Source organism: Oreochromis aureus, linkage group 11 (genome assembly GCF_013358895.1).
Source record: "Oreochromis aureus strain Israel breed Guangdong linkage group 11, ZZ_aureus, whole genome shotgun sequence".
Classification (NCBI taxonomy): Eukaryota; Metazoa; Chordata; class Actinopteri; order Cichliformes; family Cichlidae; genus Oreochromis; species Oreochromis aureus.
The window spans coordinates 16,609,318-16,626,295 of record NC_052952.1 but is presented as its reverse complement, the minus strand read 5'-3'; the positions used below and the strand labels follow the sequence as shown (position 1 = coordinate 16,626,295).

The window sequence follows — 16,978 nt, the reverse complement described above, 5'->3', positions numbered from 1 at the left end:
TTTTTCTACGTGATTTAACCAAGTACAATAACCCATTTTTGACCATGTCAAACCAACACATTTGGCATTTGGTGGTTTGATGTAATTCAGATTATGTTGGATCAACGTAGTATACTTACATTGACTTGAAGTGATTTATGTAAGTATGTAGAGTGAAATTTGTTTTAATTCATTCTACACACGTTAAAAACTTTAGGAAAAAGCAATGAAATCTTGTTGTTTGAACAACTACTTTGTTAATCAAGGCAATTACTGCTAGTCTTGCTTAATGAACCAATATGCAGGTTGATGGTTTCATAGAGGCAAACAACCATTTGCACTTACATTCATGGGTAATTTAGAATCACCAATTAACCTAACTCTAATTACACACTGCAAACCAGCCAGATTATGGATTTGAACCCAGGTCCTTCTTGCTGTGAGGTAACAGCACTAACCATCACGCCACCAAGCTATCAATTAAGGCTTAACAAAACTAGGAAAGCTATGATTACAAGGCATGATGCAGAATTTTCTGTACATTTTTGTCCTTGACAGGTTAAACCACAATAAATAGCGATACATGCGGTGTGGGTGTAGCTGTCTTCCTCTTAAAACTCCAGCAATTTTCCTGCAGTTTGACATCTAATGTGATCTTGTGAATTTCGTGAGTCCAGGCAACTAACCACTCTTACTAGATTGTATCATGTCATCTCAATAAGAACAAATTAAGTTGCTGAATTTCATGCAGATGCTACATGATTTAATTATGTTCACCATAAAAACATGAAATTATTTAGTTCAAATTACAAATTTGAATCTTGTACAAGTAGCAACCACCCAATTTCATTTTTTTGAGTGTAGGTAAAATTTCATTTATTTCAGTAATTCAACTCAAAGGTGAAACTAATATATGATATAGACTCATTACATGCAAAGCGAGGTATTTCACGCCTTTATTTGTTACAATTTCGATGATTACAGCTGACAGCTTATGAAAACCCCAAATTCAAAATCACAGAAAATTAGAATATTACATGAAATCAACACCTCAAAGACCAAGGAACTGGTTGTGAACTTCGGGAGGTCCAGACCATGTCCACTGCTGGTTCAGATAGAGGGAGAGGAGGTGGAGGTGGTCAACACATACAAGTACCTCGGGCTGTGGGTGGACAACAAACTGGGCTGGTCATGCAACACGCAGCACCTGTATAAAAAAGGCCAAAGCAGACTGTATTTCCTCAGGAGGCTGGCTCTGCGGTTGGCATGAAGCTGGACATTCTGGTGACAGTGGCAGAGAAGAGGACATTAAAGAAACTGTTGGACATTATGAACAATGCTGGGCATCATCTGCACACGGTCATAAACAACCAGAGGAGTCTGTTCAGTGACAGGTTGCTTCTCCCAAAGTCAAGGACCAACAGGCTTAAAAACTCCTTTGTCCCACACGCCATGAAACTGTTTAACTCCTCGCTGGAGGGAAGAGGGAGGAGAAACAGGGGGACAAAGGAGGGCGGGAACAACTAATCTGCAGTGCCCTTTTAATTGTGCAATATTTTTTCATATTCAGCGGTGCAATAGACTCAAAATAGTTGAAATGTGCAATTCCCTGGTCATTCCTATTATCCTATTTATCGCTATTATATACTCTGTATTTATATATGCCTCTGTGTTTATATATATGTGTATATGTGTATGTATGGTATATTTCTATTTCTGCTTACATTCTTTTGCAACTTCTGTCGGTGCTGTGCTACTGGAAACAGAATTTCCCAGAGGAACCCACCCGAGGGATTAATAAAGTTTTATCTAATCTAATCTAATCTAGTCTCTAAATCAATAAAACAAGGATTTTAAATAGAAAAATGTCAGACCTCTGAAAAGTATAATCATACATATGTACTCAGTACTTGGTTTGGGTCCCCTTTGCATGAATTACTGCCTCAATGCGGCGTGGTATGGATGCTATCAGCTTGTGGCACGGCTGAGGTGTTATGGAAGACCAGGATGAGTCAATAGCAGCCTTCAGCTCTTCTGCACTGTTCCTTCTCATGTCTCATCTTTCCCCATAAATTCTCTATGGGGTTCAGGTCAGGCAAGTTTGTTGGCCAATAGAGCACACTAATCCCTGTATGATATCGCTGTATAATTACCTATATGATGACTTAGACTAATAACGCATGTTAGATAATAAAAGTTATGCATGAATTCAGCTAACACAATTTTTTATTGCATATTTTCTTTGGATTTTCTAAAATAACTTTACAAATAAATGCAAATCTCATATTGTTACAGCTTTGAAATACAGAACTTTAAAACTTTCCCTCATGAAAGGTAATAAATCAGTCATCAAGACATCTTTTATATGCAGTAAAACACTGTCAAGATAATTCTGACTATAAAGTCAATGTATTAATGTGAATTTCCTTTGTCAAAACATGCTGCTGACAAAAGTTGAAAACATGACAACTCACTATAGTAAAACTATGTGAAACCCCCCCAAACTTGCAATGTGGCAAGTGACAAAAGGAATGTCATGTTACGCTATGCATGGAAGGCAGAGTTGTGGAGCCAATATTGCAGGACTCAGGTGAGTAAGTAGAGTTAAACCACAGCTTTATTGCTGGAAATCAAAGGAAAGGAAGTTCAAGGAACTAGTGACACTGCGTCTGACACTGAAACCCCAAGACCTGTGTTGAGCATAGGGGGCATGTCCAAATGAAGTCCATGTCGAGGCCCTTATCAGGTTACAAAATATGGCGTGACCAAATATAAATGAGGCTCCGTTTCACTGAAATGAGGGAACTCTTTATGTGATTCGATCTGTTGAAAATGCGGGAAATCGATTTCTTGCTTAAACTGGATCTGAGGTGAAAAAAAGGCAAAAAAACATCAGCTGTTAGGGAGCATTTTGGCACAGTATGTCACAATGATAACATACATCTTTAATCAATCACAGATAGGCTTATTCAGGACATCATATGGGTATTCTGCAATTTGGTACATCTTTATATTTATATATCGACTGGCATGTAGCCCACATGTAATATCACAGCAGGGCTGCTGTACATTGAATAACCAGCAGATGTCAGTACTTCCAAATGAGCTGTTGAACGGGTCTTCATGTGATCTGGCTTTTGGCAAAGCAAAAAGGCAGATAACACGGCAAAAAAGGCAAACTACCATGAGAATTGGACATATTCTTGGAAATGCTAACTAAGGAAATACACAGGAAACCACCAAACAGACAGGACAGACACCTATAGGGAGGTTGCAAAAAAGAAAGAAGGAAACTAAGGACTTAAATAATCATTAGTTAATCAGGGAGATAGAACACAGCAACACAGGTGAATTAGATCACAATAACAAGACTAGGGCAACAAAACTGAAACACAATGCACACAGGACAAGGGACTACCAAAAGAAGACAGGACACAAACAGAGATAGACCCAGATTCCAGACACATGAACTTAAACCCAGAGGGAAGGAGTAAACACAGGCATGTGAATAAGAGGAAGACCAGACAACCATAGAGACATGACCAAAGCCAATGATAAAATAACTAAATATTGCAAACTAAGGAGAGATCACGATATAAAGAGATTATAGTTTCATGTTTAGTTTGTAGTCTGTAAACTAGACACAAACCAAAGGTAAGTCAACAGTGAAACAAAGACTGACATTTCACAGACCCAGAGAAACCATACAGGGGATATGACAGACTGGAGAGACTGAAGGTAAACAAGCACAAAGATACTGAAGACAGGACATGGAGACAAGGACAGACTGGACACAAAAAGAAGAAGCAACATATAACAAGAAATCAAGAGCTACAACTATCAAACTCAGAGGCACTCAAACATGATATACTCAGGAACGAGAACATAAATAATTTCTGAATTTCAAGACAATTTATGATAAGTCCATAAAAATTTCAAAATACTGAGTCAGCAGCTGAGTATAAACATTGAATTACAATCAATTACAAAGAATGGACAATGGCAGCAAATAAACTGAGGGGAATACGATATGACCAGAGATTACAGAATAAATCAGGAATTGAAGTTAACCTTTACCTGGATTACTTAAGGACTTTATAAAGTCACAGAATCAGCAATTTCCAAGAGGTTTGGTTTCTTACTTGCTGTTTGAGTGTGAATTAGAGTGTGGCTATTATTAAGAAAAAAAAATAAAGACAGAATGCAAAAAGTCATAGTTTGCTCCTAATAATCATTAATAAATAGAATGCATCAAAAAACAGGCGCAGATTTTTAGTTTCTGTTCTGGCAGGGGTTGTCTCTGGTGATGTAAACATGGATGGCAGGAACAGCATCTGGCACATGTTGGTGGTGCAGCCATGTCAGCTATTCGACACGCTGGATGGGAAAAGCTGTTACAGTGTGTTGACACCGAATGCGATAGACGCGACCAGAGCGTCAGGTTTACATGTAAAGTCAATGGAGAAGTGCGATGACGCGCGACTGGGGGTCCCGTGAAAATTCAGAAGCAGATTTGCGTCGTGAAAACAACGCGTCTGTCACGCGTCCAAGTAGTGCGACTGACGCGAAATACGCACGTCAGTTTGTGTGGTGCATTTTGTGCATTCGCGCATATCGCGTCTACTGCTCGAGTTGGAAAAATCTGAACTCCAGCGTCAATTCGCGCCGCGACAACCACTCAGGAGCCTGGTAACGTGGCTCGGACCTAGTTCAAAGGGGCAGGTCCAGCCAAAGCCCTTCATTCTTCATTCAATATGGAGGAAAGGCTAATAAACGCGGTTGCAAACCACCCGGAGCTGTATGACACCAGGTCCTTTCTGTACCGAGACAGGAATAAAAAGGACCTAGCTTGGAGGAAGATATGCAAAGAGCTCGGGCAACCTGGTAAGTTCATTCATTTCTCTTTTGAATTTTTTGACTGACCCGGGAAAGCCGCGCTAAAGCTAGCAAGCCCGCCTACTGCTATGCATGTTGTCATATAGGAATATATGTTATTGTTAATTTATAAACAGTATACAGTGGTCCCGCTGTTCATCCGTCACTGCCTCGCTTTTTCGCAGAATTTTTTATTGCACAGTACAACTTTCAACAATGTGCACTGCATTCTGCAGCCTGATTGACAAATTTCCTCCGTGTTGTGTCTCCTGCGCTTACCAAATTTATCATGTTTGGTTTTGATAACCATCACTTCCAATAGAAAAAACAGCACAAAACAACCATAACTATGACCCTCATTCGGAAATACACACCTGCACCGAGGGAAAAAGGCGCACAAAAGTGGTGCGCAGACGAAGACAAAACGCGGCATAATAATACTTTTACATTTTAAAATCTACAAGGTTTGCACTTTGAGAATCAACTTGTGAGAACTGTGAGTAATGCTCATGTGTGTGTGACGAAAAGTGTATAAAGTGCGTGGTGAGGGGCTAGTTATTCTGAGAACCCCTGCTGCAATAAATGAGGGACCACTGCATATACTTTCTCTATGTCTATTGTTTTCAACCTGTTAACATTCAATATTGTCTTGACAGAGCCAACTGATTCTGCAGCAGAGCCATCCCCTGTTGCTTCTTCTGGCTCCCCAGTCCCTGGTCCCTCAGCTCCTGCTGCTGCACCCACAGGTATGTAATTGTAGCAACAGATGTACAGCAAGCACTGATAGCTTTTTACTCGCTTGAATTCCCTTGCGATTACCTTTACTAAATATCTACAACCAATCTGATTATATCCTGGTTTTTTTTCAGTGTTGAAAATGAAAATTTAGTTGCAGCCTTCTCATTTCTTTGTGTTGTTTTGTGCTGTGTTTTACAGGCCCACAGAGGAGGACAGCTCCGAGGTGGACGAGGGACGGGTCCCAGGACGGTCCATCGGCGGTGGAGCTGGCCATCCTGGAGTCCCTGAAGAGGCCACGCCAGTCTCCAACGGAGCATCTCCTCCTCAGCCTTGTTCCTGCTCTGGAGAGCATGCCGCCTCAGACGAGAGAATTAGTGAAATTTCAAATTTATAAATTAGTTTTTGAAAACAGCACAGCTGTGTTAACTTTGGAAACATTGGACCCTAGAAATCAGTAGTTTTCTGATGAGGCAGCAGGCTCTCCAGGGCAGAAACAATGTTCTTATTTTTCTCCTCCTTCTCCCTGAGGCTCTTCCACTTTAAGCTGGGTCCTTTTTATTCCTGTCTCTCTGTAAATAGTTATATTTTATATATTTATGTTTAATGTTATTCTGTTTGAGAATTTTAATATTATTTGAAATAATTTTTGTAATGACTAATGTCTCAGTTCCACTACACAGCAAATATTGGCACACAACTTGACATATGTAGAATTTATTTCATTTGATTTGATTTGATTCAAATATCTCAGTGAATACAGAATAAAGATTACCACAAAGCAAGAAAGCACGAGACAAGGCTAATGAAAAGGTATTGGCTGAAGCATATGCTTATTACGCCAACCCTTTTAACAAAAGATCTTTTAGCATGCAGCTCCTGTACACAGGGCTCGAAGCAAAGAATAAAACAAAGCATTTCATATTATACTAATGACAAAATATACTAATATATAGGAACATAGTGAAGACCAATTATTTAAGAGAATAAAGAGAGGTTATTTTCTTTTGGAGGCAAGCTCCATTTATTAAGAAAATTTTTAAAAAGGCAGGAACGCTCTTTAGAGGTTTGTGGGTGGCTCAGAGCCATTGTGGGGAAGTTGCTGGGACTTCAAATGGGCTATTCTTTTGGCTGCCAAGACGCTGCTCCCTCCGCCGAGAAGTGGGCCATGAACTTCTTCACCAGGACAGCCTCTCTGGAGGAGTTGTTGGCTGCTACACGACCCAGGCCTTTTTTGAAAATTAACCTGTGATAAGACATAGCATATCAAGATAGAATTGTTATTATCATATAACTAAAGATGAACCAAACTGTTCACAATTTTATCTAGCTCTCAGTTTTAAAAAAGGCTGGTGACCCCTGTTATAGAGTCTGACAGCTGCAGGGATTATATACAAATATTCAACTGGTTCTATACCAGAATTAAACCAGGTCTAAAAAAAAAGAAAAAAAAAAGGACTTTATAAGATAGACCTTCTGAGTATCACTACAAAGATTATCAACAGTGGTCCTCATTCCACAGTTTGATATCAGCAAACACCGAGAGCATACATTGATATGACACCACAGCCATGCTATCATTGCAAACACTGATAACAGCATAAATCGAATTAAATCAGGACTTGATGAGACCTTTTGAGTATCACAGAAATATTATAATCAGTCATCTCCATATCACAGTTTGCTATCAGTAAACACCGACGGCATTTACTGACAGCATACCACAGCCATGTTTTCAGTGTATAAGCAGATAGTTTAGTATATATTAGCATGGGTATGAATAAAGGACTACTGCTGATTCATGTTAAAGCAGCTCATGAGTGAATGAACATGGTGCAATAAAAGTACTTTCAGAAGTACATTTTTCTAAACACCTACATTTACTTAAATTTACTTGAGTAGGTTAGGGGTTGCCACTTCAGCATGCAGTCAAGTTCTATACACTTGCTAATGACCTACTAATTGTATTCAGGTCTGTTGCAACAAGGACACATGGAAAAGTCTCAGAACACCGGCCCTCGAGGACTGCAGTTTGAGACTCCTGTTATCGCTAACAGTCCTCTTCAGGGACTCCAGGATGGCCAGCTCCACTGCCGATGGACCGTCCTGAGACCTGTCCCTCGTCCACCTCGGAGCTGTCCTCCTCTGTGGGCCTGTTATCTCATTTTCTCTACTCCAGTGTGGTTATCAGGTTCTTTTGTAGCGCTAACGTCTTCTCATATTATCCCAGTGCATACATTTGCAATCCCCTGTGCTGTTCCTGTGCATCCATTGGTCTTGCCTGTTGCCTACTAGCTGGCTTCCCTTCTCCGGATATTCTCCTTTAAAGACTTATTCAACACATCTATCTGTCCACCCTTCAGTTGCTCACTTTTCTTACAGAGACTAACTCAGTGGCTCCCTCCAGTGTTTCCTTGCTACCACCCTCAAGTAAGTAGGCTCTCAGTCTCCTGCAAACACATTCCAGTAACTGACAGTGATCTCCCTGTGTCTCTGGACAAAATCCTCTCATTGCAGCTATGTCCTGTGTAACCACTGTTTCTGGAAATAAACACCTTAAACTATAGAAAGTCTGTTTCTGGGTTTTGCTCCAGAAACAGACTGGAGCAAAAACCCTACTTATTAGCTCCAGCTAATTATTGCATTCACTGTGGCGTTCGCTGCCCCAGCTAGTGATGGGTTAGCCAAAGCTGGCTCGCAACCTAAATTTTAGCTCTCAAAGCAAAAAAAAATGTCTGGGAGATTGGTCATATCTTGACAAAGTCGATAGTTGGGACACTCGTAATTTAAGCTACCACTGTATCACAATTCACTGATCACATTAACTCGGTGGACAAACACATCGAGTTCACCTGGGAGGATATGAAAAATGCCAGGCTAGCCTTCTTCTAGCTTTCTGTGAGATTTCCATCAGCAATGGAGAATGTGTACTGTAAACCAATGAAGGTATTTAAGATTTTAGCTCTCATCATCCAGTAAACTACAAGCTGGGTGTTATCAGGATGCTACAACACAGACTGAAAACCATCTCCACAGATACAGCGGCTGGGGAAGCAGAAAACCATCATATGCGGTTATCCCACCTGGACTTTTGTCAAAGCTGGAAAGGCACCTAAAGAAAGCTCCAGGTGATCCAGGAGAGAAGAAGGATAACTGCTGCCTTAGCCAAAACTCTTAGTGATCCTGTATGTGTCAGGAGTATCGGAAGAGCTGAGATGCATTTTCTCTAAAGACCTGTTCTCTGTGCCTTTCAATCCCCAAAACATAAATTGGTCCACCCCAAGGATCTGGTCCCCTGACACAAACAGAGTAATGTAGTGTGTGCTGTTAAGTGCAAGGAGGATTGCCATGATTTATACACACCAAACAGCTTCTGGATAAGTGGATGGCACAACACAGAAACTCTTACTTGTCAGGCCAGGACTCCACAGTCTATTTACACCTTCAGGGCACCTTAATGGTCATTGATCAATGGACATGACAATTTGCCTAGTAATGATCAAGGAACTGATCCCTAGTTTCAGTCATTATGCAAATGTACCGTTTATAAGGTTGGGGAAACCTGTAGCCAGCTGAGACTGAAGAAGTCACTTGGATGTAGGGATGGGTACCGGTTTCCGGTGCCATCTGACATAAACGGTAGTAACCAGACCGAAAAGCAGCGCACATTTCGGTGCTTTATTTAGGTGCTTTTTTCTTTTCTTGAGATGTCATACACGTTGGATTCTAGCCAATCATTTTACCTTTACAAGGATAGTAGGCGGGCCCAGGTACGTACGTTCTTTTCGAGCAGAGCTACAGATTAAAAATGCCCAAGGCGAAGCGGTCAAAAGTCTGGCTGTACATCACAGCAAAAGATGCAAACTCAGCAGCCTGCAACAAGTGCTTTAAGCCCCACGCCCCCGGTACCGCGAGCAAAAAGGAGGAGATCACGTTTAATTGGTTATAACACGGGTGAGAAATATAAGTCCAGACATGTGTGTATCCACAGAAACCTCTGAATCTCAGCTAAAATGTCATATAAACCATTTCTACAACCACCAAACTCAACGAAAATAAGCCATGATTAAACGAGCAGTTATGTAAATGCGCACAAGTCCGCTAAACAAACAAGGCGAACCAAAAATTCTCCAGACTTCATGTAACCGGCTAAAGATAGGCTGGTTATCTTCCAGAGCTATCACCAATTCCAAACACCAAGTTTCACCACACTCTGACCAAAATTCACTGAATGAGCCGCAAAAGAAGACCACAAAAACACACAACGGCGCAAATGCGCTAAGACAGAAATTGGCTTCCCGTCCAGATTTCCTCCGTTATTTTCGCCGGTAGCCGGTAGCCATGTGATTATCAGCAGTTACCACGCCTACCTAGCGGCATCAGAGTCGTTTTCCGTCAACAACCTCCATTTTAGACCCACCTATAGACACGTGACTGGACAGACGTCACATGCAGTAAATTTGGGCCCACGTGGGTTTTGGCATTACAATGTCTGACTGGTTGACGTAACGTGAACGTGGCATCGTTACTGTGACTCTATTGGCTCAAACAATTAAAAAGAGGTGTCAATCATGCAAATTGACCAAAAGAAACGGCCAGAGGCCAATGAAGCCCTCCATGGCAGAAAAGGCCCATTACCATGTAAATGTATGGTTAATTCTTCAAAAACGCATTTAAAAAAAAAAGCATTTTTAGGCATGTTAATAAAATTAATTAATGACTGCTCTTAAATACCTAAAAAAATCAATTGGCATAGTGTCCAATTGTGTGCAAGAATTGGACATTTTTGTACAACGTCTGGATATTCATGTATTGACAGCGCTGTAATTTTTCACTGTTTCACTTTAAAAACATAAATCTTTGCACAGATGATGTTTATATGTTGTTACGGTTCTTATCATTTTGCAGAAAAAAAAGAGACTGCTAAAAATAAAAACATGAGAGGTTTTGGACGAAGTTTGTGTTCTCCATTCTTTAAGCACCGGTTCGAGCACCGCTTTAAGCACCGGCACCGTTTCAAAAGTACCGATTTGGCACCAGTATCAGATAAAACCTAAACGATACCCATCCCTACTTGGATGAGTGATGAAATGTTTCTCCAACTGAAAACGCTGCATTCAGATGAACAGAATCAACTTTTCATCAAAGTAAATACAAATTTTTATAAACATTATAAGTGTTTATAAACTACCATGATTATCAATTTTTTAGAAAAGTTTTAACAAAACTCAAGTAATGCCATCACTCAGAATATAAAGCATGAGCAGGTTTTATCACGAGCATTCTGCAGAGGAGGGTCTGTATACAGGTAACACCGATCAACCAATAATGAAGTAACTACAGTCTAAACAGTTTAAGGTTTATGTTTCAAGTAGTTAGTTTTCCATTACTCACGACTCTGTTAAGACTACAGACAATCTTTAAATACATCAGATTTTTATAGTAATCTCACTTCCTCCACACAAGTTGACACTAACAGACTTATAGTGAGACAAACAATTGTCTCTGTCTTGTGCTGTAGTGGCATCACAGGGCCTGTTTTCAGTAACCCTTCCCTCTTCACAATTGAGTATCTTCTTTTCAATCTCCTGTGCTGATCAAAATCTCCACATTAAAATTAGTTATTACTGTTCACCTTAAAATATGACAGATCACATTTTGATTCTCTTTAAAAGCTTTAAATAGCTCTACAATTAGAATTAAAATCCATCTTTAACTTTAGAGTGTCTTTGTTTCCCAACATTTTCCATAATTTTCCCCTTAATTATATTCATTAATGAAATGGAGTATGAATGTGCGTGAATGCTAGACAGAAAGCACTTAGAAGAAGGTGCTTGCGCGAATGGGTGTGAATGGGTGTGCAAGTCATGTTGTATAAAGTACTTTGAGTGATCCGGGAGAGTAAATTAAATTAAAATTTTACTGAATACTGAAGGTCTTTATCGTTCAAGCAATGAATTCAGTCTCAAGACAAATGAAGATTTATTCTTCAAAAATAGGCTTACAGTATTGATACATCTGTTTAGAAAACAGGAAGTGGTGGGCTTACATTGCTACATGCTCAGTTAACATTTCTGGCATAAATCATCTATCACATGATAGCGCATCCTTTCAAGCATGAATACAAAGAGAAAGGATCATACTAGTTAATAAAAAAGGGTAGAAGCTATCTGTTGAAGAAAAAGCTTTTTTATATTACATTTTTGTGTTTTTTTAAACATTTTTCTAACATGTTTTCCTGAAGCTGATATGCAAATGGAAAGAAGAATGTAACCATTTGAATTTGGTCCCCTTCTTGATTTCATTTCATTGCCTGAAAAATAAGAAAATACAGGTTTGAAGTATATTTGTACGATTTTAAATTCAAGCAAAGGAACAAGACACAGAAACAGACGGGAACAGGACTATTCTGTTTCTGTCCTTTGATCCAGTCGGAGCCTTCAAAGATGTGAGGAAAAACAAAGCATGAGACACAAGGAACTTTCAAAAAGTGAAAAACAACTAAGAAGAAAATGTAGAGAAGAAGATGTAGACTGTCTCTAACTCTACATCAGTTTCTAAGACTTTGTAAAATGAGGGGGAAGTGAAATCAACCACTGCGAAGAGGACTCCTGCAAACCTAATTCGACTCTTTTCATCAGACTCTTTTACTTGTATTTAATTTTTATAATTTTAAAAAATATGATAAAATCAGGACTGTAAATAATGTCTGTGAAGGTTCTCAGTCATCCAGGTCATCGTAGTCTAAGGAGCTTGGAAAGAAAAGCGTCTAGACTTCTTTAAGTTGCTTGAAGATGTTTCACCTCTCATCCAAGAAGCTTCTTCAGTTCTAGGGTCAAATGGTGGAGAGTCCCAGATTTAAACCCAGTGGGAGTGTCCCCCCTACCTAATCACATGAGCCAATGCGTGAAAACGGGTGTGGGTCACAATCAGCCAGGGTTTCGGGACATCTGACCTCAGGAAATCACATGATGGGTGGGGCTAAGTTTCACAATGACTTTTTGAGAGTTTTGAGATCCCTTCCCAGACGCTTTAACGCCCACTCACACTCTGGGCCATCTGACCTCAGGAAATCACATGTAGGGTGGATCTAGGTTTCACAGTGAGCTCACCCAAAACCCTGCCTGATTGTGACCCACACCCGTTTTCACGCCTTGGCTCATGTGATTTGGCAGAGGATCATCAGGGGGTCCTTGTGTCCGTCTTCGGGGGGAAACTCCCACGGGGTTTAAATCTGGGACTCTCCACCATTTGACCCTAGAACTGAAGCGGTGAGAGGTGAAACGTCTTCAAGCAACTTAAAGAAGTCCAGACGCTTTTCTTTCCAAGCTCCTTAGACGACTGTAAATAATGCTGAAAAGAGCTTTAACTTCAAGAGAAATGAAATTCAGAGTAATAACATAAGTAATTAAGCAATAACATAATAAATGTGTCTTAAAAAAGCATTCATTTTTCATATCTCACCTTCAGCGTCTTCCCCTGATGAAACCACAGAAAAACAAGAACAGAAAATAAGATATAATTTTAAATTTAATATCAAAACCACCAACAAAAATACATCTGCCCTGTTGCTTAAAATGACTGTGAGACCACTGAGGCATTTGTGCACGGAAAGGTAGAGGTGAAGTAAGTGGAGAATCAAAAACTTAAAATCCCTATGGCCTTTAATCAGAATGGCTTAGAATGATTTAATTTAATTAGAAATGTAATCTTGAAGACATGTGGATGTACAATTCCAAAGACTTTGCATTAAAAAAAACATGCATGCGTACTTAATGCTCCAAACTGTAAAAACAAAAGAAAAGAAACATGTTTTTTTTCTCACCTGCGAGATAATCTGGAAAGCCTGTTCCACATGCTGTGATAAATAAAAACAATCATTATATTGTTATCATATATGATGACAGGCTCAGAAACCAACTGCATCTGATCCAAAATATTTTTCTACTTACGTTCCTTCTTGATTTTGAAGCTCTGCAATACGGTTCCTTAAACAGAACAAAAAAACGTACATTAAAGAGCGTACTGTAGAACTGATGAGAGGAAAAATGTCTCCTTGTTAACAGAAAGCTTGATTCTCTATAAAATGACTCACTTGTATTTTTTTGCCATGAAAATGCAGAAGATGCCAAAGAGCAGAGCTGTACCAATCCCCACTACAGCAGGAATGATGATGTGATTATAGTTCTCAATACCTGGAAGAGACAGAGTTGGTATTTGTTTGGGTTTTTTTTTGTTGTTTCTTTAGAATACAGACAACATTCATCTAAACATACTTTTAATAGTGATATTAACATTTTCTTAATCAAAGTTAAGGGTTAAAAAATATATTGGAAGTAAACTACTGAAAGGATCTCACGTTTTACATGGAGTGTGAAAGTTTCAGGTGATTTCAGCCCTCCATTAAATTCAGCAGTGCAGGTTATCTCTCTGTTATCATCCTTCTCCTCAGGAATAAATGTCAGGATGGACTGTGTCTCCCAGTTTCCTTGTTTAATATCTTTATGATGCACAATGATGTTTGTAATATCCAGATTCCATGTGAGTTTAGGAACGTGATTTGGGCAGGTGTGGATGACTGAACAGGTGACAGTGTAGGGCTCTCCTTGAGTGGCTGTCTTTGGTTGGATCAATGTAGGCTTTGGAGGCTTAGCTGAAAATGAAAAAGGCAGACATAAAGTAAGAGGCAAAGTGATGAAAACTGGTATAGATGTTTGAAGTCATGGAAAGTTGGTGACATACAGATCATGTTCAACTCGACGCAGTCTTCAACAAAGGAGAACATGTCCTTGGTGGGTTCATTGCCTTCTCCTCGCACTAGTTCAACTCTGAAACAGAAAGGGCCATTGTCGTGATCTCTAACAGGAGTTATTTCTAAGGTGCAGTTGTTCTGGCCCAGCTCTCCCAACATCTTTGTTCGGCCCTTAAAGTTGTCCTTAATCAGTGTATAATCCTCATGATAGATGTTGTTTCCTTTAGTATCTGGTGTTTTGCCTTTATCATGCCACATTGCTCTGAGTCTGGACCTGGGCTTGTTTCCTCCAGTATGGGAGAATGAACACGGTACCACAACACAGGATGTAACCAGAGCGTCAATGCTTTTTACAACAGTGGCCTTCCATTCATCACTGGACACGGAGCTACAGATGGCTGAAAGAGAATTAAGGGAATGTCATTTATAAAGGTATAGAGCACTTATAAAACAATTGTAAATAAAAAGCTGGCTCATTACCTGCAAAAAGCAGATAAGTTATCATAAACTTTGTCTCTTTGTCCATGCTTCTTCTTTGTGTAATTCACTGAAAAAATAAATAAACTGAACAAATTAGCTGTCAAAAGTAATGCAACTATATTCATATGAAAATCAAATAATTATGATTTTCATATGTATTACTATATATACTCTCTGTATTTTGTCACTGCCTTGCCTCTGTCATTTATATTTTGCCTGTTTTATTTTTACTTGTATGCAGCCAATCGCTCACTACCCTCAGTAGTTCCTTATCTTTGTATATTTAAAGTCTTTGCCATTTGACATCAAACTGTAAGAAGGTATCAGGGGTTCTTAAAACCTTCAGTGACTATAAAATATAAAAAAAAAAAACTTTAATAGACATGACCAGGTCAGAGCTTCAAATCTGCCAGCATCCCAGAGGGGCTATGCATGCTTTGACATTATTCATTACTGTGAAATTCTTAGTAAGTTACATAAGCTACAGTATTGCACAACAGTCTTGAGCCACCGTTCATTTCTCTATATTCAATTCATTTCAGTTCAATTCACTTCAATTCAATTCAATTCAATTCAATTTTATTTATATAGCGCCAAATCACAACAGCAGTCGCCTCAAGGCGCTTTATATTGTACAGTAGATACAGAGAAAAACCCAACAATCATATGACCCCCTATATTTTGCTAGGAAAATGAGAAATAAGTGCAGATTTTTATTAAAACATTTACCAACACATGGAAATACAGCACATAAAGCAAAAATACGTTTTTACAATTCTAACAAACTTAAAGTTGATATTTGGTTTGAATACCTTTATTTTATTTTATGCACGCTTTCTTGTTATTTCTCTAAGAAGTCTTAAGCAATAATTCCCAAGGCTTCATGAAGGACACTGAATGCTTTCTTTTGTTCCTTTCTCTTTCAATGCCCAATTAGCCAATGTCCAAAGAAAAACTTTGAAAGACCTTCAGAGAACTATTTTTCAAGACTTGTTATCTAATAATCAAATAATCATATAAATATCTTACCTGATTTTGCTCCTGTCTGGCTGATTTATATAAGGATACAAAACACTTTTGCAATGTGTCTGAGTCTTTCAGAGTTTCACTTTCAAATCTCCCTCAAAGGGACCACTCATTTATCTCTGACTGCAGACAGAAGCACAACCTTCTAGTTGTTTTTTTAAAATAAAATGTGCTTTTCTTTGTCGCATGTCAGTTAGTTTCAGTTCTCCATGAACACTTCCTTTATCTCACTACAATAATCTTTACCCTTTTTTCTTCCCAGTTGAACTAACAACAAGTATGATAGTGATATCTTAATATATTTCTTTCAAAATATTGCTTATTTGTAAAACACCAAAACATCTGTGGAGAATAGATCAGTGTGCCATGGAGCAAAGGCTCATTTCTGAGAAGTGTTACCAGAAATTAATAAGGATACCAACATATTGTACAAAACATTTAATATGTAACACATGGATTTTATTTTATATTTACCTTATCTAGGTTTTACTAAACTCTAAATTAATAAATAATAATGGGTGGGACAGTTATTGGTGTGCACTGTTACCCTACAATACTACCACACTAGTTTCAAATCCAGTGGCTGGCCAGGGTCTTTGTGTGTACAGTGACATGTGCTTCGTGTACCTGTGTGACTACTGTGCCTTCCTTCCAGAGTCTAAAGACCTGCATGTTAGCTTACAGTTTTTTTTCAATCGCTAACAAGCGCCTACCCATACTTCAGATACTTTTTCTAAACTCTTAACACAGACTCACACCTACAAAACACAATTGGCCAAATGGATAATTTTCTTCTCAAAAATACATTTTGTTAAATATATACTAACTCTTCATTTCAAAATAGAACACATCTTTCTCTGCACACACTAACTGTACAAAAACACTATAAATCTGACTCAAAATGAAATTAGTCTGTCAAAGAATAACACTTGTTTTCACTTCACAAGGTACATGCAGTCAATCAAAGTACACCAGGTTTCAAAATACTGGCTATTATTGACATTACAAAAACTGCATAGACTTTTATGTTTCAGTTTTACAGGTATTTGCATGCGAAACATGCAATCCACCATTTTGACACCAGAAATGTCTTGGTTGGTAACTGTATGTCCACATGTACAGTAATGTTCA

General features: G+C 38.9%; 1 protein-coding gene across 3 annotated transcripts; it reads right to left on the bottom strand.

Moving 5' to 3' along the window:
• Window positions 1–6,290: 6,290 nt before the first annotated feature.
• Window positions 6,291–15,990, bottom strand: LOC116330675 (myelin-associated glycoprotein-like). 3 transcript variants are annotated; one of them, XM_039619424.1, is made up of 9 exons: window positions 15,851–15,990; window positions 14,822–14,888; window positions 14,332–14,739; window positions 13,949–14,242; window positions 13,685–13,784; window positions 13,542–13,577; window positions 13,415–13,447; window positions 13,054–13,068; window positions 6,291–6,835 (listed from the first exon to the last, which is right to left on the bottom strand). In XM_039619424.1, the coding sequence occupies exons 2-8, from the start codon at window positions 14,865–14,867 to the stop codon at window positions 13,056–13,058; spliced, it is 930 nt and encodes a 309-aa protein (XP_039475358.1). In that variant the 5' UTR covers window positions 14,868–14,888; window positions 15,851–15,990; the 3' UTR covers window positions 6,291–6,835; window positions 13,054–13,055. The 3 variants fall into 3 exon arrangements, with proteins under 3 accessions (XP_039475358.1, XP_039475357.1, XP_039475359.1); XM_039619423.1 differs by lacking the exon at window positions 6,291–6,835 and adding an exon at window positions 11,555–11,902; XM_039619425.1 differs by lacking the exons at window positions 6,291–6,835; window positions 13,415–13,447 and adding an exon at window positions 11,555–11,902.
• Window positions 15,991–16,978: the final 988 nt, after the last annotated feature.

Bases quoted from the DNA above. Each gene is read 5' to 3' on its own strand.
- LOC116330675 (XM_039619424.1), bottom strand. From the start codon at position 14,867: ATGGACAAAGAGACAAAGTTTATGATAACTTATCTGCTTTTTGCAG. The intron at 14,740-14,821 runs GTAATGAGCCAG...ATTCTCTTTCAG, and splicing joins AACTTATCTGCTTTTTGCAG to CCATCTGTAGCTCCGTGTCC. The intron at 13,448-13,541 runs GTAAGTAGAAAA...TATTTATCACAG, and splicing joins CTTCAAAATCAAGAAGGAAC to CATGTGGAACAGGCTTTCCA.